The sequence below is a fragment of the Mytilus edulis genome, chromosome 10, assembly GCF_963676685.1.
Source record: "Mytilus edulis chromosome 10, xbMytEdul2.2, whole genome shotgun sequence".
NCBI classification, from domain to species: Eukaryota; Metazoa; Mollusca; class Bivalvia; order Mytilida; family Mytilidae; genus Mytilus; species Mytilus edulis.
In genome coordinates this window covers 25,993,520-26,014,255 of record NC_092353.1, presented here as the reverse complement: position 1 = coordinate 26,014,255, position 20,736 = coordinate 25,993,520, and the positions used below count along the sequence as shown (strand labels likewise).

Below are 20,736 nucleotides of genomic sequence, written 5' to 3'. Positions count from 1 at the left end.
AAATGAAAACTTTGTAACATAAGGCATCTATATACAAAGTATGAAGCATCCAGGACTTTCCATCTTCTAAAATATAAAGTTTTTAAGAAGGTATATACCATTAGCTAAGGCCGTCACCACTGCCGCTGGATCACTATTCCTACCGGGGTTTGCTGAGTTTCTGCTACAAAATCCTTAAGGGTGCTGATTCCTGGCCATAGTATATATGATATTTGGTATGCAGATTTTTAATGTTTGTATTGGCAAATCTCATTTGAAAAGAGATTTATTGGCTCTGAACCTTCATTAGTCTATTGAATTTTAAATTTTGCTTAGTTTATAGGTTGCACATCTCATTTTCATGCAGATTATAAGGCTCTGTCCCCTCAGTCACTGTTGACTTTGAATGTTTTACATACTAGTTTACATGTTAAAAGTTTTTGATTAGATCAGTTCAAGATGAACTCCTTATTTTAAATGAAGATATTTGGTATGCATTTGTATTAGAAATCACATTTCCACGGAGATTATAAGCCCGCTCCTCTTTCTGATATTTTTTGCTAATTGAAGTTTCTATTTGTCTATTATAAGAAATAAGACAAAAACACCAAAATTTGGTAAAAACTGTCATCAAAGGGCAATAACTCTTATACTGTGTGGACTGATGATTTTCCCTTTGTTTGACCTTTTTGTAGAACTTGTCTAACTGATCATTTTCGCAATAAAAAGTTTCTCTTTATCTGTCATAGTTTTGAAGATTATAGGCAAAAACAGGGGGAAAAAAAGAATTGTCTATTAAAAATAATAACTCAGTTTTCAGGTATATTAACAATAGGAAGAGCTCAACATTCTGAAAATTTTTGCTCCACTAGGTTTTCTCTTTTCATAATGGTTTTCAGAATATTGTTAATTCAGAATATATTGTGAAGTTTTTATTAATGCGAATAACACGACTGAATGAGTATCGCAATAATAAAACTTGCATCTGATATAACTGATACATACAGCTGTGTGCAGATTTTCCTGAAATGGCAATAATTAGTCTTGCATTTCAGTCCTTTCTTCCAAATTCACAATAATAAATGCACGCAATAATTTCTGAATTTACAGAAAGACAAAACTTGCATTTTACCCCTATCATCTATTTTTAGCCATGTTTGGTTAAATTTGTCTCAAGACATGCCTTCATCATTTAACTATGAAGGACGACGATGATGACAGATGCCAAGTTATGGGAAAGCTTACTTGGCCCTTCTGGCTAGATGAGCTTTAAATAAAAGCTACTTAAGGTTTCTTTACCTTGTTTTAATATCACATTTATTTGGTTGACAACACATGTATAATATATTTTAATATGAAATATATCTTAGACATTCAATATAAATAATATTTTAAATTATAAAAAAAAATAAAATCTAAAGTTTAGTTTATAAAATTTGCAGTAGCCACAGCCTATGGAAATGAATAGCTCCTTTATCCACAGGGAGGTGTATTCTCTTTATCTGAAAAAAAGAATGAATAAGAGGAACATTATCATTAGAAATAATTCAGTATTCAATACGGCAGGTATAAAATTAAATATTTTTAGTTACTTCCCTTATCTATATCTTTATAAACTTTTCAGCCTTGTAGAAAAAATTCTAATAAGAAATTTTAACTGAGGATGAATACAAACATACATTATTGTAATATTCTCTATAAAATATGGTGGTGGACAACATGTAAAACCAACTATGACAACAACAATTCTACTGAAATTGCTTTTTTGCCTTTTTTCATTAAATTCTTCAAAACTGCCAATTTGATTCAGTCAGTAAATTATGGCGGATAAAAAAAAGTCATTTAAATATCTCCCTTTCTTAAACCACAGTTTGATCATTCTTGGTCCTCAAAGAGAAGGTATGTCTATGTATTTCAATAAAGCATTGCATTTTTTTTGGTTAAAATATCTGTGCACCATCGAAGTTTGATCATTGATTTGGATTTATCTCAAAGTTAATTTTTGGCCAATTTTGTGCTTAATTATACATTCTCCTTATAAACTAGTTTTATACAAAGATATAATCCATTGAAGAGTTAATAAACAAACCTGGTTTATTGCACATCACAGCTGAATGTTCTATCAAGTCATCAGTTTTTTTTCTGCACTTTTCAATGTCAAAATGACACCCCTTTCTTCTCTTGTCCTGTGTTAAAATCTGCCTTCATCCCTAACAATGACATAACCTACAAATAAATTAATAAGTTTATTATATCAAAGATTAAAGAATGCTTCAAAAAGGACATTCAGAGAATTAAAAATGTATTCAAGTACATAAATAATCAATAAACAATCAAGAGACAACAACCCGACCAAAGGGCATAAAACAGTTAATGGCCACCAATATATATAAAGTATAGCTGTAACAAAAGCTGTCTACACTCTACAACATATAAACAAAATTTGAGATATTTGAAGAATACACTCACCAAAAGAAACATTTCACGAGTTTTATTTAAAAAGTTTTTAAGAAAAAAAAGTGTAGGCAATTTTTTGTGAATAACTTATGACCTTCTTGTGTGTAGGAAACCACAAATTTAAGCAAAGTTTTCTCAAACCACAAAAATTGAAACCAATAAAAATCCAAAGTAAATAAAAGGATATTACCTACCTGTTTAAACTTTGCCCTGATGTTCTCCAGTTTGTCAAACAGTAAGTTATTTGTTGGATCTTCCAAAGTTAACTCTGTGATTAATTTTAGAAGTGTCTCTGTTACTTTAAAAGCCCTAAATATAACACTATGTAATTAAAAGATGCCAACATCTTCACCAGAATGTATACATATTTAAATATTGCAGTACTAGAACATTTGTTAAAGATAATTTGTTTTGTTGGTTTTTCTTGTAAGTACAAGCAGTTGGTTATTTATGAATACCCTGGCAAAACATGCCAACAGATTTTTGACAATGAATAACAATATCAATTTAATATATTCTTCAATGCTACAATAACTCCTGTAGATAATGTTCACCTTTGATTATATTTTTGTTAAGTGGTTACTGAGAAGCTGCAGATAAGATCCAAATTTTTCCAATTAATTTCTTTTTTCAGATTTCCATACCGATTGTGAAACAATTGTTCTCCTCATTAGTGAATTAACTGTTCTCAGGTAACAATTGTTCACAATTTTTATAGGCCCGTCAAAATTTTGACGGGTTGTATTATGGTATACAAATGTCCGGTGTCCGTCCATCTGTCTGTCCGTCCGTCTGTCTGTCCAGCGTAAACATGTCGCACCATAACTCGAGAACGACTTATCCAAATTTCATGAAACTTTACATAAATGTTTCTTATGATGGTCAAATGACCTGTATACTTTTTGGTGAAAATAAGATTAAAACTTTTTGAGTTACGGCACTTTGTAACTAAAACAGGGGTGTGTTTTTTTCTTATGTCGCACCGTATCTCAAAAACGATTCTTGATTATGGCTTAAAACTTATTTATATTAATCTTAATATCTGTATACTTTTTGGTGATGATTCAAAATTTTATTTTTGAGTTATTGAGTATTTTGTAAAAAAGGGGGAGTGTTTTTTTACATGTCGCACCATATCTCATAAACGATTTATGATTATTGCTTAAAACTTTACACATGTCTTTGTTTAATTAATCTGAAGATCTGTATACTTTTTGGTGATGATTCAAAATTTCATTTTTGAGTTATTGAGTATTTTGTAAAAAAGGGGGAGGTTTTTTTTTTTACATGTTGTGCCTATCTCAAAAACAATTTATGATTATTGCTTAAAACTTTACACACTTCTTTGTTATATTAATCTAAAGATCTGTATACTTTTTGTTGATGATTCAAAACTTTATTTTGAAGTTATTGAGTATTTTGTTGAACAGGGGAGGTTTTTTTTTACATGTTGCGCCGTATCTCAAAAATAATTTATGATTATTGCTTAAAACTTTACACACTTCTTTGTTATATTAATCTAAAGATCTGAAAGATCTGTATACTTTTTGTTGATGATTCAAAACTTTATTTTGGAGTTATTGAGTATTTTGTTTGGAAAGGTGAGCTAAAACAATCTTTCTGAGAAGAAATTGTTAAAAATTGACTTTAAAGGGGTCAAACAAAAATTTTCGTAAAGTTGACTTATTAGTAGATTTTACTGCTTAATGATTATGGCGAAGTTTGTTTAAATTTGGCCAAGTAGTTTCAGAGGAGAAGATTTTTTTGTAAAAGTTAACCACACTGGACACCAGGTGATGACAAAAGCTCGCTTGGCCTTTTAAAAGGTGATTATTGAAATAAGCATGATAGAAACTACTAAAAGTGCTTTTTGATTGATACATGTACAATTATGTTTATATGAGGTACTTGATTTCATATGAATGTTTATACAAGGTATTTAGAAAGTTACAAGATACAAACCTCTGTTTGCTGTCATCATCCTGTATTTTAATTTGAAGTTCTTCAATGAAACCATGATAAAATCCAACCTACAAAAAACAAAGATATTGAAATGCTTATCCAAAACCTTTTACAACTAATAATGTCACATAACTGATATATATATGTTCCTTTATTTTCTTTTATCATTGATTCTAGATGCATTATTTATATATGTATAAAGTTAAATTTCAGTCATGTACAGATTGCATTTTACTTGATAACAACTTTTTAAAATTAAATAAAATATGACTTTTTTGTACCTCTGATGCAATAGAAGATCCCTTTTCCCAACCTAGTCTGTATCCTTCATCATATCCAGATTGTTTTCCTGCTTCAAATCCAGCTTCATAACCCTGCAACTGAGATCTGAAAACAAAATTTTGAAGTAAATCTTTAATGATGGACACACCACTTGTTTTTCTTGTTTCAATGACCAAATGTTTGTACATTTTAATACTGCCTAAATGAAAATGATTTAGTCCCATTGTGTCTTACTATTGATGACTTTTGAATTCATGCTCTTTCCTGTATACCTGTATCTTATTTTATGTCACAATGCTGATTTTATTACATCAGAGTAATCACCTATTGTTTGATTAAATTGTTTATTTAGATTGACTCTGGGTCAGCTAGTGTAACCTATCTATAGAAAACAACCCAAGATTGGTGTATTGAACTTCAACTGAGAGAACTATGCACAATGACCTCAAGTCCTGAAAAAGATCTGAGATTTTCCACATGACTGTCTTTTGAACAATTGGTAAAAGATGATAAAAGATATAGTTACTTGTATATAGTTCAAGGTTGTGTGATAAAAAAAACTTCTATGCCATTCTCATACTATTTTTTTTTTAAATTAAACAGATACACATTTTATGGATTAAATAAACAGATGAGTCAGGAGCAAAGGACATATCTTCTTTATAATTCAGCACTCCATGAAAGTATTGATGATAACATGCTGGGCATTGATTTTACTATGTCGCGCAGGATTTTACTGAGTCCAAATAATTATGACGTATTGGACTTTTTGCTTTGATGCCTTCATGCAATGTAAGGTGTCAAAGAAACAAAGTATAATAGCCTCATAATTATTTGGACTAGATTTTACTATGCTTGTCTTCTTCTTCTTTAGGTTTTCCGTAGTTTTTCATTATCTGAAGATTATATACTGTTTTGCACTGCGTGGCCTATATATATATTTACATAACCACAAAAATAATTGAAAATGAGTTTGGAGTGTGTAAAAATTAATTTTAAATTGTGATTAAAACTATGTACATTGGCAAATAATGAGTTGAATGAATTTGTGGAGAACAGTTAGCGTAAGTGTAAAGCAAAATTATATCCGGGTGGAATTTGATCCGGAGGAAAAAATGTCACAGTAGTTGTTGTTATTTTTTTTATCCGGAGGAAAATCTTTCCCTGGGATATTTTTGCCTTTGCCGTGAAATTCTATCTGGTTAGTTAACTTATTGAATAGTTATTAGAAAAAACTTATCCTATGAAATAATAATAGTGTATTTCAAATAAAAGGAAATTGTTAAAAAAAAGTATTATAATGGGAAATAATTTCACAAATTATCCTTGAAAAAATTTCCTGAAATATTCAAGTCAATATCATCCTTTTAAAAGGAAAATTATCATGAAACATAGGGAAGAAAACCAGATTTAATTTCAAAAATCATAATTGTGAAAATAATATCATGATTAAATAAGATTAGTGAAATACATGTACAAGTGAGTTGTTTTCAGATCTCAGTACAAATATAAATTTAAAAGTAAGGTAGAAATATAGTTGCATTACTAACGTTAGCAGTAATAGAAGAATTTGATTATGATGATATTTTTAACTATACAAATAGTTTTGTCTGGGGACAGAGATGTATTTGTTGATTATATGGAAATCAGACAAATCATAGCATAACAATGTATTGGAACAAAAGCATGTTTAACAGCTGGATATTTTTTACCTGTGAAATGTTTTCTGTCTTATTATATCAAGTTGTAAGTCATCTTTTTATATAAATGAATATATAAAAAATAAGATTAAAGGGAAAATTTTCGCTATAAAATAGATTCAGAAATATATATCTTAAAAATATAAATTGCTCATAATTACCTCCCTTTGATAAATTATGCAAATTTGGTCTACCTTTGTGAAACATTTTATAATTGTAGTCAGATATATAGATTGTGAGTAACTTACATAGTAGTTAATGGGACTCTATTTCACACGGTTCTATGAAATATAGAACGGCAAATATATACCGGTAAATACTATCCGCATAACACAGATAGATTTTCACTCCTCTGGAAAAAATCAACCTGTGAAATACCATGCCTGGAAAAAAATTACCGGGACAAATTATCCTCAGGATAAAATATCACAGAGGAAGAAATAAACCGTTAAAGCTGTTCTCTGAATGTGTCGACTGTGGTTACAGCAACTGTGTGGACTGGTAGTAAATTCCACTGAGTAATGGTGTACGGAAAAAATGAAAATCTATATTTATCTTTTTTGGAAGAAATGTGTCTGAAAGTGAAACTATGATTTTTGCGGGTTCTACTGTCTGATGGTATGAGGTTAGCAGATGGGATTGCTGCGATTTGATGTACTATTTTGTAGAACATTATCAATCTTGTGCGTAATCTTCTTTCCTGTAGTGTGGGCAGGTTTAGTGAGTTTATCATGTCTGTAAGACTGCTGATGTTATGGTACCTGTTACAGACATATCTAGCAGCTCATCTTTGGACCATCTCAATTTTAAAGGTTTGTTCAACTGCGTGAGGGTCCCATACAGAACATGAATATTTAAGCTTAGGACGAACTAGTGCCAGATATGCCTGGGTTTTGATGTTCTGGCATGATGTTTTTAAATTTCTTTTTAAGAAGCCCAAAGATTTGTTACCATTAGCTATGATGTTATCTGTATGTTTTAATAATAAATAATAATAAATAATAAATAAGCTTTATATAAGAGTCGGCAAGGTATACAAACATAGACAAACATAAGCTCTAATGAGCTTTTAACCGACATATGAGACATGTTTAACAAAACAACATTTATAAAAAAATTGACCATTTTAAGTTTGTTTGTAGTGTAATGCCCAGATATTTAGCTGAAGTGACTAGTTCAAAGTTTGTGATTGTGCAGGATATAGTCATGTTTAAACTGTTTTTTCTTTTGTGATACTGTAAGGACTGTGCACTTGTCTGGATGGAAAGCCATCAACCAGTCTTGATCTCACCTAGCGGCTGCATTTCGTCTAATGCATAGTAATTTTATTGGAAGAAAAAAAATATTGAATTATTGTAAAAGATGAAAGATGTTTCATCAGGTCAAAGGAAAAATAACTCAAGGACAGTCGAACTCCACAAAAGGCACAAATTATATCAACTGATCAATACAAAAGATTTTGAGTGTAGATAACATTTCTTGGATTTAATATGATTGTATGGCTTGAAATATGACAATATAAATTGAAAGAGTGCTCAATAGCGGGTAATTACTTTTCTTCACCCATTATGATATCATGAAATATATCATCTTCTGTATTGTTTGCCATTCTTAAATAATGAGAAATGTAAAACACCGTAAATCAAAGTGAAAGTGAAAGAAAAGATTATCTCCCTTTGACTTATATCATTGAAAAGTTTAGAACAAAAAAAGGGATCAGGAAAGTTTTAATGTTCAAACTGTTATAAATTTCCGTTCATAATGACTTTGTCTGTTGTTTAAAATAATTAGTTATTCATTCACTTACTTGTGAATGATCAATATTGAAATTAATTTCCGTTTTTTATTGATAGAAGGGGCAAGCATTTCTTCGAGAAAAAATGAGTGAAAAGGAAAAAACGACAGAGAAAACAGAAACAAAGGAAGAATCCAGCAAAAAAGCTGAAAAGGAGCCAGAAAATGTAATGAAACAGATGACTTAGTGTCTTTAAATAACATTTATACTTTAGTCTTCACTAAATAGCATTATCAGGCTTTGTTATACTTTGTAAAAAGAACAAATTATTGTTGCAAGACATGAGGGTCGAAACAGGGGTTCCATAAGCATAAAGCATAAAAGATTTATTTAAAGTCGGGTATGCATATACCAATACAACATAGCTATGTAGAGTTTTTGACTGCCATACATATATGTGATAAGCACAGCCACAAGATATAAAACAGTTAGCACATCATGCAAAGCATGCATACTGGTATCAAGTATAGATACTTTTATGATGAATAACGGTAAACAAAATCATGACAAATGACGTTAAACAGTTATTTTTTGTGCATAATGATAAAATGCACATTTTCTTTATGACGATAATACAATTGACTGATTTTGAAGCAGTTGTATTTGTATTGTCTTATCACAGGAATCAGAAATTCAATCAATAAAAGTCAGTAAATAATATGGGGACGAAGTCCCCAATAACAGTAGAAAATTCAATAAAAAAAAAAAAACAATCTGGAAAATTTTCCCCCAAATTTTTATTGTACTAATGAACTCAAAATCGTTCAATTTTTTTTATGGCATGTTTTGAATTCCTGCATCTGCGCAGAAATCTACAATGTACTTCCTTTTTCCGGTCTCGTTTGCAGGAAATTTTGAGTAAAATATATATTTATCAGTCTAGTATAAAATAGGGAGGAGCGCAATATCAATTTCATTTTTAATAATTCTTTACAGTGAGTTGACTGTTAGTGTTGCTCTTCACCAATTGCAACTCATTCAAAATTTTGACCAAATTGCAATTTGTTTTACAAATTCAAATTGTTCAACTGGTCAGAAATTTGAACCAACTGCTGTAGAAAACCACAGCCAAGTCATGAAAGTGCAAGGTGATAAAATAAAACATACTTACAATCCTATAAGACTTTAACTCCACTTTAATGATGTTGTGACAATGTAGTTTATCAGTTTGTATAGTTATATTATATTCATTTCCATGCTGAAGGGGAACTGTTTATTTGGAATTGCTATTAAATTGTCCAAACTAAGCTTTCATATAGTTTTTCTTTCTAAAAGTATTCTATATTTATAAGAATCAGATATCATTTTAAATAAAACATCATCAGTGCTCTAGCTAGAAATCAAAAGGGGCAGGGTGCCAGTGGAGGGCAGGGCACTTTTTATGATAAGAAAAGGCACTGCTCATTTTTTTGTCTACGTTTCTGTGTGTATCACGAGTTCACGATTCTCTTTTTTTTTTTTTACTGTATATGTTTTTTTTTTTTAAATAAAGATGCTTTTCAACTATAGTCTTTATTTCATTGTTTGTGTAGTTATGACTGATATAGTACATCTTCATCAACATATTATGTTTTTACAGTTCAACTTCACTCTACCCATTATCAAAGAATATGTGTTTTTTTTTTGTTTTTTTTTTTTTATCTATATAGGATTTATAGCTTTGAAAACATCATATGATCTGAAACAGAGAGCATTACTAATTTAACAATGTTTAGAACATGGATTGCTAAAAGTATAATTATCAAGTAGAAATTGCAATATATATTTTTTGATATGTTCAAAGACAGTTAATATCTTTAAGGTAACATTATTATGTTATTATATATTCAATTGGTAATTTATTCCTTTTTTTGGTACTAGATAATATTTTTAGAGCACAAATTTGTAATAAGCTAAAACAGGGGAAGTAACTCCAAAATCAATTTCCACCACGTTTGGGTTAATTAAAAACTGTGCTTGTCGCTAACAAGTTGAGATGGAAGGCATTTCTGTAAAGGCATAGTTTTATTTTGATGACTTAAATTCAATTCTAAAGTCATGAAAGTCTTCATTTATATACGCTCTTCCATTGTGACTTGGAGATCGAAAATGCAGACCCAAGCTTAAAACACACTCGCTGACACATTCATCATTACGGGATACAAGGGGAATTAAATTACTGGATACAAAATTTTCTTAGCAATCGCAAACAGGCAGTAGTTCTAGAGGGGGAAAAATCTGAGTATGTTGCAGTTGAGTCAGGGGTTCCACAGGGGTCAGTTCTTGGACCAAGTCTCTTCTTGTACTATATAAATGACATTCCAACTGGTCTAACATCTACAGTACGTTTATTTGCAGACGACACAATAGTTTATTTGGCAATAAAATCAAACTCCGATGCATTAACATTACAAAAAGATCTAAACAAACTGGCATCGTGGGAAACTACTTGGAAAATGGCATTCCACCCAGATAAGTGTAATGTAATTTCAGTCACCAGAAATAAAAAACCAATCACATTTAACTACACATTACACAATCATTCATTAGAACATGTAACAACAGCAAAATATCTGGGGGTCACCATCAGTTCCAACCTTAAATGGGATGTGCATATTAACAACATATGCAAGAAAGCTAATAGCACACTAGGCTTTCTAAGGAGGAACCTGAACATAAGTTCAACATCCATTAAAGAGCAAGCATATAAGTCCCTAGTAAGACCATCACTAGAGTATGCTTGCTCTGTTTGGGATCCATACTTACAACAAGACATAGATAGCATTGAAAAAGTTCAAAGGAGGGCTGCACGTTTTGTTACCAACAAATACAGAAACACCTCAAGCGTTGGTAACATGTTACAACATCTTGAATGGCGCAGTCTCTCTGACAGAAGAAAAGACTCCAGATTGGTAATGCTTTTCAAAATTGAACACGAAAAGGTTGCAATTCCTAAAAATAATAAATTAATTCCTCAAAAAAGACAAACAAGACATTCTAATTCGAACAGCTTCCAAATTCCATCCTGCAAAACACAGTACAGAAAAGAATCATATTTTCCAAGAACTATTACCGACTGGAACAAACTACCAGATAACATTGTAAATTGCACTTCAGTAGACTCTTTTAAATCTTCAATCTCAAAGCATCAATATTAATTACAACATCTTACTTTATTATACAAAACATTTTATATTTTTTAATTTTTCATATTTTTTTTTTTTTTTTTTTTTTTTTAAACTTGTACATTTTTCAATCTATGTCTTGTTGTAAGTTTCCTCCTGTGACATAATCTTCAATTTGTTGAAGGCTGTCACTATATGGTAGAAGTAGAAGTAGAAGTATGACAAAAAGATACATTGTCCTAATTAAATTACCTAGTTATTAACACCTTTGAAGTCTTTATCATTGTAATTGATTGTAATGACATGATTAACATGGGGGCAATCACACAGGTGTCATATATGTAATTAACTTGGAGATCAGAAATCGATGAAACAAAATTTTACCAAAACGGCACCAGATAATTTTGGAAAAAGACGTCAGGGCAGAAGGGCGCGGATGAAGGCACCCAGGGCGCAGCTGAGGGCACCCAGGGCGCGGCGCCCTTCTATTTTGGGCTAGCGAGACCACTGATCATATATTCAGTAAAATAACAATATGCTATTGATAAGTTTTCAGGGGAGATAACCTAAAATATTATTCTTTTGAATAAAGACTTTTTGAAAGAAAAGTTATTATCTCCCCCATGGAAACTTCCTACAAACATATATTGCAATTTTACACATATTTTACTGAATATGTGATGTTTTAATTCACATAATGTCTGATTCTTATAAATAAGAGGAACTGTTTATTTTGAATTGCTATAAAATTGTCCAAACTAAGCTTTCATATAGTTTTTCTTTCTAAAAGTATTCTATATTTATAACAATCAGGCCCAGGCCCCCTGCCCCCCCCCCCCCCCCCCCCCCCTAAATCTGCCTCTCTGATTTTTAAACCTGAACACAAAGATAACCTCTTCAGACATAGAAAATAACAAAGTCTGATACCTGGACTGTTAACACATATATATATAGAAAATATTGTTCATTAATTTTAATCATCTTTACTATCATACTATACATACAGTATTCCTTCGAAAATTTCACAATTAATTTCAATCAGGAACTACAAACAATAGATTCCTGAAAATTGTTATCAGGCTTCATGTCAGCATGTTTTACTTTGAGACATGGTTTAAGATTCATCAGTCAACAGTCTCTAGAATTTAGAATATTTTAATATATGCTCTTAACGTCTTAATGGCCTTATATTTGAAAACATCATTAGATTTATCTATGAAACTGAACCTCACATAATTTGCTATCTGCATTTTTCATATGCACATGCTAGACTAAGTAATTTGTTTTCAGATTCATTTTTCTTCAGCTTCCTGTTAGCCAAATACTTAAAGCAGGGTAAGTATTAGTGAGTAATAGCTTGTGAGTTTAACCTGCTTTAATTGTGAATGTTAACTTATGCACATATATATTTTAAGGTTCACTCTGCCAACAAGTGGGAAGAAGTAGATTTGGGAGATACTAACAGGAAGAATAAATTCCTTCGTTTGATGGGTGCTGCAAAGGTACAGATGTTTATGTTAATTGTACATTAAGGATCTATAAATATCAAAATGGTAGTGTCATATCACGTTTTCACAATTTGTTTTCATCACATGTCTACTCAACACGCAAAATGAGCTTTTGTAATAAATTAATTACAATCCAAATTCAGACCTGTATCAAGTGAGAATATTGTGTCCAATTTTGCCCCGACTGTTGGACCTCTGTGGTCAAATCCAGCTGTGCTTAGTGAAGCAATTTATATGTATATAAACAAGTCTTAATTGAAAACAACGTTCAAACCTATAATTGCATTAGATAAAAACCTTAATTTTTATATGTGTGCATGTAAAACAAATTTTGTTGTAGAGGGGTCTCAATACAGCACAAACAACATTTTCAAAAAGACCCAAAAAGTGAAAAATTATATTTTAACAAAGTGCATTTGATATATTTTCAGAAAGAACACCATGGACAATTTGTTATTGGTGAGGAGAAAATGCATCAACATGAAAGGGAAAGTATGTACATGTTGCAAAGTTCTGCATTTTTTATGCCAGTCAACATATTAACCTGAATTAAATGGCAAAAATTAAAAAAAAACAAAAAACAAAGTTTCAAAATTTAATAAAAGTATTGAATTCGTTCCAAGTTTGTATTTCAAGATTATTTTTTTACCCATAAGACTGCAACCGAGCACACATACAAACTAAAAGGAAATCTACAGGTTAACATTTGGTCTTCAACAAGCTGGCTAATTTTGTCTAATATGATATGTCAAGGTGTTATCACCTGGAATCAAGACATGTCAAAGATTTAATGTAACAAAGACTAACAGAGATTGACTAAACTAATGAGTAAAAAGATATTGCAAGGGAATTCAACATCATGGTCCTTGGTTCATTAAAAGGAACTTATGCATATTACTGAAGACATCAAGATGATTTTTAGCTCACCTGGCCCGAAGGGCCAAGTGAGCTTTTCTCATCACTTGGCGTCCGGCGTCCGGCATCGTCCGGCGTCGTCCTGCGTCCGTCGTCGTTAACTTTTACAAAAATCTTCTCCTCTGAAACTGCTGGGCCAAATTTAACCAAACATGGCCAAAATCATTATTAGGGTATCTAGTTTAAAAATTGTGTCCGGTGACCCGCCCAACCAACCAAGATGGCCGCCATGGCTAAAAATAGAACATAGGGTTAAAATGCAGTTTTGGGCTTATAACTCAAAAACCAAAGCATTTAGAGCAAATCTGACATGGGGCAAAATTGTTTATCAGGTCAAGATCTATCTGCCCTGAAATTGTCAGATGAATCGGACAACCCGTTGTTGGGTTGCTGCCCCTGAATTGGTAATTTTGAGAAAATTTTGATGTTTTTGGTTATTATCTTGAATATTATTATAGATAGAGATAAACTGTAAACAGCAAAAATGTTCAGCAAAGTAAGATCTACAAATAAGTCAACATGACCAAAATGGTCTGTTGACCCCTTTAGAAGTTATTGCCCTTTATAGTCAATTTTTAACCATTTTTCGTAAATCTTAATTATCTTTTACAAAAATCTTCTCCTCTGAAACTACTGGACCAAATTAAACCAAACTTGGCCACAATCATCATTCGGGTATCTAGTTTACAAATTGTGTCCGGTGATCCGGCCAACCAACCAAGATGGCCGCCATGGCTAAAAATAGAACATAGGGGTAAAATGCAGTTTTTGGCTTATCACTCAAAAACCGAAGCATTTAGAGCAAATCTGACTGTAGTAAAATTGTTTATCAGGTCAAGATCTATCTGCCCTGAAATTTTGAGATGAATGGGACAACTCTTTTATAGGTTGCTGCCCCTGAATTGGTAATTTTAAGGAAATTTTGCTGTTTTTGGTTATTATCTTGAATATTATTATAGATAGAGATAAACTGTAAACAGCAAAAATGTTCAGCTAAGTAAGATCTACAAATAAGTCAACATGACCAAAATGGTCTGTTGATCCCTTTAGGAGTTATTGCCCTTTAAAGTCAATTTTTAACCATTTTTCGTAAATCTTAGTTATCTTTTACAAAAATCTTCTCCTCTGAAACTACTGGATTAAATTAAACCAAACTTGGCCACAATCATCATTCGGGTATCTAGTTTAAAAATTGTGTCCGGTGATCCAGCCAACCAACCAAGATGCCCGCCATGGCTAAAAATAGAAGATAGGGGTAAAATGCAGTTTTTGGCTTATCACTCAAAAACCAAAGCATTTAGAGCAAATCTGACATGTGGTAAAATTGTTTATCAGGTCAAGATCTATCTGCAACAACAAAAGAAAGAGAGTTTTTCACGACCTCAGCTGGCTATACAACCCTTGCACTGGTGGCAAAGTTGGGGGGGGGGTTACGCAACAACAAAACTACTTCACATCTTTCTCATTACTTTGCATTTCTTGTTAGATAAATTTTACAAAAATTCTCCCCTGAAACAACTGTCGAATTTAAACAAACTTGGTTTAAATCACCACTAGGATATCCAGGGACCACTGTGTATGATGACCCTGCCTGCCCACATGGCTGAAATAAAACATAGGTTTCAAATGCACTTTTTAGTATTATATCTCTGAAACTAAACGACAGTACAACAGTTGCATTTATCATGCAACAATTGTAAATAAAAATATCAGGTGAGCGACACAGGGTCCTTGGACCCTCTAGTTTATGACCCACCTACGATAGTAGAGGGTATTATGTTTTCTTGTTTTGTGCCATTTGTTCGTCTGTTCGTCCCTCTTCAGGTTAAAGTTTTTGGTCAAGGTAGTTTTTAATGAAGTTGAAGTCCAATCAACTTGAAACTTAGAAACCATGTGCCCTATGATATGATCTTTCTAATTTTAATGCCAAACTAGAGTTTTGACCCCAATTTCATGGTCCACTGAACAAAGAAAATGATAGTGCAAGTTTCAGGTTAAAGTTTTTGGTCAAGGTAGTTTTTGATGAAGTTGAAGTTCAATCAACTTTAAACTTAGTACACATGTTCCCTTTGATATGATATTTCAAATTTTAATGCCAAATTAGAGTTTTTACCCCAATGTCATAGTCCACTGAACACAGAAAATGATAGTGCAAGTTTCAGGTTAAAGTTTTTGGTCAAGGTAGTTTTTGATGAAGTTGAAGTCCAATCAACTTTAAACTTAGTACACATGTTCCCTTTGATATGATATTTCAAATTTTAATGCCAAATTAGAGTTTTGACCCCAATGTCATAGTCCACTGAACACAGAAAATGATACTGCAAGTCTGCAAATTTCAGGTTACAGTTTTTGGTCAAGGTAGTTTTTGATGAAGTTGAAGTCCAATCAATTGAAACTTAGTATACATGTTCCTTATGATATTATCTTTCTAATTTAAATCCAAATTAGAGTTTTTATCCTGATTTCACAGTCCAATAAACATAGAAAATGATAGTGCGAGTGGGGCATCAGTGTACTATGGACACATTCTTATTTTTAAATATTTTATGACATTTTTATGCCCCAACTACGATTATAGAGGGGCATTATGTTTTCTGGTCTGTTCGTTCGTTGGTTCGTCCGTCTGTCTGTCCCGCTTCAGGTTAAAGTTTTTGGTCAAGGTAGTTTTTGATGAAGTTGAAGTCCAATCAACTTGAAACTTAGTACACATGTGCCCCATGATATGATCTTTCCAATTTTAATGCCAAATTAGAATTTTGACCCCAATTTCACTGTCCACATAGAAAATGATAGTGCGAGTGGGGCATCAGTGTACTATGGACACATTCTTGTTTTTTATGACTTTATGCATAATATGAATACAAAAAGTTCTGAAAAAAACAATCTTATGTACAATAAGACTTCCAAATACAAAAAAACAAAACATCTTGGAACGAATTCAAACTTAGAACGAATTCAATACTTTTATTGAATTTTGAAGCTCTGTTTTTTTTGGTGGAAGAAGACTTCAAGTCTTCTGAAGGCCAATGGTGCCGACTTTAAAATCATTGAGCCTCCGTATGCCGCATTCCTTTCTGTGTAATACAATTTCATAACTTCTGATTCCTGACACTGACTTTTACACACACATGAATGATTAAGCATCTGAATCATTTAATTTGTAAATTAGGATTGAAAAACAATCAATATCGTAAATATGTACCCTTTCATTTATGTAAATTATTATATTTCATCTCATCTACTTGTTATTTGTTTACTTGTAACCAGATGTTTTTACTGTAGATATTTGTAGTACGCATGCGTGAATTTGGTATTGGTACTACTACAACTCGCCCTTGATCTGTTCGTCCTGAGTTCTTTCATCTGTATAGTACGTTCGACCTGTGTTCATTCTTTTTTCTCTTATCAAGGACGTTTTATAATACGTCCTTGCAATTATTAAAAATATTAATATTAAGGGTATTGTTAAAAAAACTCTAAAACACGATTTAGTGAAAATCATCTGTTCCTTATTTTGTTCCATAGTTAAGACAATCGTGTTCAGCCAATCAAATTCTGTGTTTCTCATGATCAATTAATAAGCCAATCAAAAACGTTTTCTCTAAAGATTATTCTAACATGCTAGATTTTGAACTTGTGTTGTTTTCATCTAGTTGTAAAACGTGAATTTTCATCTGCAATCGTTACACAGGATAAAATCATGGCTGATTGACAAAATTCAATGATGCAGTACTACCTCCCTTTGTGCATAATTCAAAATTGGAAATTTCAACAAGCATCTTATATTCTTACACAAGAAAATAAACCCTGGTCTGCTAGCTACATGTTCATCTTTTCTACCGATTCAATAACTAGAATCATGCAAACAGACTTAAGAAAAAGGCATGTAAATTGTTATTTGGATGGAGAGTTGTCTCATTGGCACTCACACCACATCTTCCTATATCTATGTAAGTTCATCATACAAATATGACACTTTTTATAGACAATCCAGATCCAAAATACTTCACTAAAAATTTTAACCTTTAAAATTGTTGTCGCACACTTAAATATCCCATGGGAACTTTCAAAAGTTGGTGGGTATGTAACAAGTCTTACTATTTTTATGCCCCATTTATGGGCATTATGTTTTCTGGTCTGTCTGTCTGTTCTGCTTCAGATTAAAGTTTATGGTCAAGGTAGTTTTTGATGAAGTCCAAATCCAATCAACTTGAAACTTAGTACACACGTGTTCCTTATGATATGATCTTTCTTATTTTACTGCCAAATTAAAGATTTTACCTAATTTTCACAGTCCACTGAACATAGAAAATGATTGTATAAATGGGAAATCCATGTACTGATGACACATTATTGTTTGAAGAAAAAATTATTATATGTCATAACGATAATGGAACAAAGCAGGCTCGGTTAGTGGGCTGCTTTTATGGTAATTCAAGTTACCTTTTATTCACCTTCTTCCACCTCAGAGCTATCAGCTCTTTGATTTTTGTTGATTTTTTTTGTTGTTGCTATTTATTGATTGAAGAATGATTGATTATGAGAACATTTTTATGGCAATGCCTAATTCATATAAATGTACAATAACTTTCCTGTCTTATTTATCCTTAATCAATTTTGATGTGGACTTGTCATTGTTATTGACTCTAAATAATTTAGTTAGTAGATAGTTTGATACTCTTGTCCCCCCCCCCCTCAAGTATTATATGTAGGATATAAATATAAAATAAAGTAGTCCATCTTTATAAGTAAACAATACATTTCCTACTTATTCTTTAAATGTATAATTCAGTCTATGTATTTTGACAGGCCCAGAGAGAGACGTGGAAGAAAAGTTAGAAGAACAGTTCAACAAAGGATTAGAACATAAGCTGTTAGCTGGTCCTAAAGCACATATAGGCCTAGGATTTCATGAAGATCCAAAGAAAAAGTCCCTTAATTCTGAGGAGGGAAAAGACGAAACCAAAGAAGGGGACAAGGAAAAAACTGAAGAAAAATTGGCAGAAAAACATAAACTAGACGATAAATCTGATTCTAATGTTCCAGTAAAAAAGAAAATGATGTGCAATTTTGTGAAAGCTAGTGATTCATGATAGGTGTTTTACATGAAAGACAAAAATCATTTTATTTCTTGAATGTAAGTTTCAGGGTGAATGTTGTCAAAATTCCATCATTTTAATAAAGTTAATCATGTAAGTTTTTACACAAGAATTTTTCTTTAGAAATCTTTTGACTATTAACTTTTATTCTCATCTCCATTGCTAATGAGACAACTCTTCACAATAGACCAAACTGAACACAGAAATTAACAATTATATGTTTTCAACAATGAGCAAACCCCCATACCTTGTAATCAGCTATAATAGACCCTGAAATGACAAATGTAAAACAAGGAGAAAACTACTGGCCTAATTAATAAAAAAAAAGGCGGGATATTTGTTTGCTACGAAAGATTTTCATCTTTGATAACATTAGATGTGAGTAATTTAAAAGAGATAAACAGACTTAAAACTAGAGGTGAAATTAATTGAAATTAATACAAAGATGGAAATGTTGAGATCTTTGACTATTGAAACCAGATGCTCCGCAGGGCGTAGCTTTATACGACCGCAGAGGTTGAACCCTGAACGGTTGGGGCAAGTATGGACACAACATTCAAGCTGGATTCAGCTCTAAATTTGGATTGTGATTAAATAGTTGACACAGCATAGGTTTCTGACACAGAATGAATGTGTTCTAATGAACTTAAAATTTTTGTTTTCTCTTACAGCAATTCACCATGCTGTTGAATATTAATCCTCTCAAAAAAATGTTTGAAAAAATTTTCTTTTTTATTTATGAAATTTCAAATGAGAAAAATTGAACCCAATTTTTTTAATCACATCCCCCTTTCCCTTATACCAAAACTAATCTCAATTAAAATTTCTAATGGAGTTTGCAACAATAACTACTCATTTAAATACATCATAAAATATTAAGATGTAAAAAAACTGCTTGTTATCCCTGAATGGTAAAGATTATTTTAATTTATCAGTTGGTAGTAAAAAGTGAATATACATTGTATATTGTATATAACAAAGATTTAAGTTGATTCTGGACAAAGAAAGATAACTCCAATTAAAAAAAAATCTTGCTATTGCACAATATTTTGCAATTAGATATTTCTTGCTTACTATTCTGGACAAAGAAAGATAACTCTAATTAAAAAAAAATTTGCTATTTCACAATATTGTGCAATTAGATATTTCTTGCCATTGCGCAATACTGTGCAATTGAAAAGACTTGCTATTGCACAATACTTAATATAATAATTTTAGATCCTGATTTGGACCAACTTGAAAACTGGGCCCATAATAAAAAATCTAAGTACATTTTTGGATTCAGCATATCAAAGAACCCCAAGATTTCATTTTTTGTCAAAATCAAACTAAGTTTAATTTTGGACCCTTTGGACCTTAATGTAGACCAATTTGAAAACGGGACCAAAAGTTAAGAATCTACATACACAGTCATGACAGTTAGATTCAGCATATCAAAGAACCCCAATTATTCAATTTTGATGAAATCAAACAAAGTTTAATTTTGGACCCTTTGGGCCCCTTATTCTGTTGGGACCAAAACTCCCAAAATCAATACCAACCTTCCTTTTATGGTCATAAACCTTGTGTTTAAATTTCATAGATTTCTATTTACTTATACTAACGTTATGGTGCGAAAACCAAGAAAAATGCTTATTTGGGTCCCTTTTTGGCCCCTAATTCCTAAACTGTTGGGACCTAAACTCCCAAAATCAATACCAACCTTCCTTTTGTAGTCATTAACATTGTGTTTAAATTTCATTGATTTCTATTTACTTAAACTAAAGTTATTGTGCGAAAACCAAGAATAATGCTTATTTGGGCCCTTTTTTGGCCCCTAATTCCTAAACTGTTGAAACCAAAACTCCCAAAATCAATCCCAACCGTTCTTTTGTGGTCATAAACCTTGTGTCAAAATTTCGTAGATTTCTATTAACTTAAACTAAAGTTATAGTG

The 20,736-nt window shown here is 31.7% G+C and overlaps 2 protein-coding genes across 2 annotated transcripts; one reads left to right on the top strand and one right to left on the bottom strand.

Annotated features, from left to right (window-relative positions):
- Positions 1-1,263: 1,263 nt before the first annotated feature.
- LOC139492085 (protein LTO1 homolog) lies at positions 1,264-8,079 on the bottom strand. Its single transcript, XM_071280224.1, has 6 exons — positions 7,934-8,079; positions 4,680-4,785; positions 4,399-4,466; positions 2,631-2,745; positions 2,069-2,205; positions 1,264-1,481 (listed from the first exon to the last, which is right to left on the bottom strand). The coding sequence occupies exons 1-5, from the start codon at positions 7,987-7,989 to the stop codon at positions 2,137-2,139; spliced, it is 414 nt and encodes a 137-aa protein (XP_071136325.1). The 5' UTR covers positions 7,990-8,079; the 3' UTR covers positions 1,264-1,481; positions 2,069-2,136.
- Positions 8,080-8,183: 104 nt separating this feature from the next.
- On the top strand, positions 8,184-18,898 carry LOC139492084 (small acidic protein-like). Its single transcript, XM_071280223.1, has 4 exons — positions 8,184-8,341; positions 12,695-12,781; positions 13,219-13,279; positions 18,512-18,898. Exons 1-4 carry the CDS (start codon positions 8,261-8,263, stop codon positions 18,793-18,795), a joined length of 513 nt encoding a protein of 170 aa, XP_071136324.1. The 5' UTR covers positions 8,184-8,260; the 3' UTR covers positions 18,796-18,898.
- Positions 18,899-20,736: the final 1,838 nt, after the last annotated feature.

What these genes read in the sequence shown, in the direction of transcription:
- LOC139492084 (XM_071280223.1), top strand. Translation starts at nt 8,261, where the DNA reads ATGAGTGAAAAGGAAAAAACGACAGAGAAAACAGAAACAAAGGAAGAA. An exon ending in CTGAAAAGGAGCCAGAAAAT is followed by an intron (nt 8,342 to 12,694) that starts GTAATGAAACAG and finishes ATATATTTTAAG; the next exon opens with GTTCACTCTGCCAACAAGTG. An exon ending in GCATCAACATGAAAGGGAAA is followed by an intron (nt 13,280 to 18,511) that starts GTATGTACATGT and finishes GTATTTTGACAG; the next exon opens with GCCCAGAGAGAGACGTGGAA.
- LOC139492085 (XM_071280224.1), bottom strand. Translation starts at nt 7,989, where the DNA reads ATGGCAAACAATACAGAAGATGATATATTTCATGATATCATAATGGGT. An exon ending in ATCATAATGGGTGAAGAAAA is followed by an intron (nt 4,786 to 7,933) that starts GTAATTACCCGC and finishes TTTTGTTTTCAG; the next exon opens with ATCTCAGTTGCAGGGTTATG. An exon ending in TCAGGGCAAAGTTTAAACAG is followed by an intron (nt 2,206 to 2,630) that starts GTAGGTAATATC and finishes ATTTATTTGTAG; the next exon opens with GTTATGTCATTGTTAGGGAT.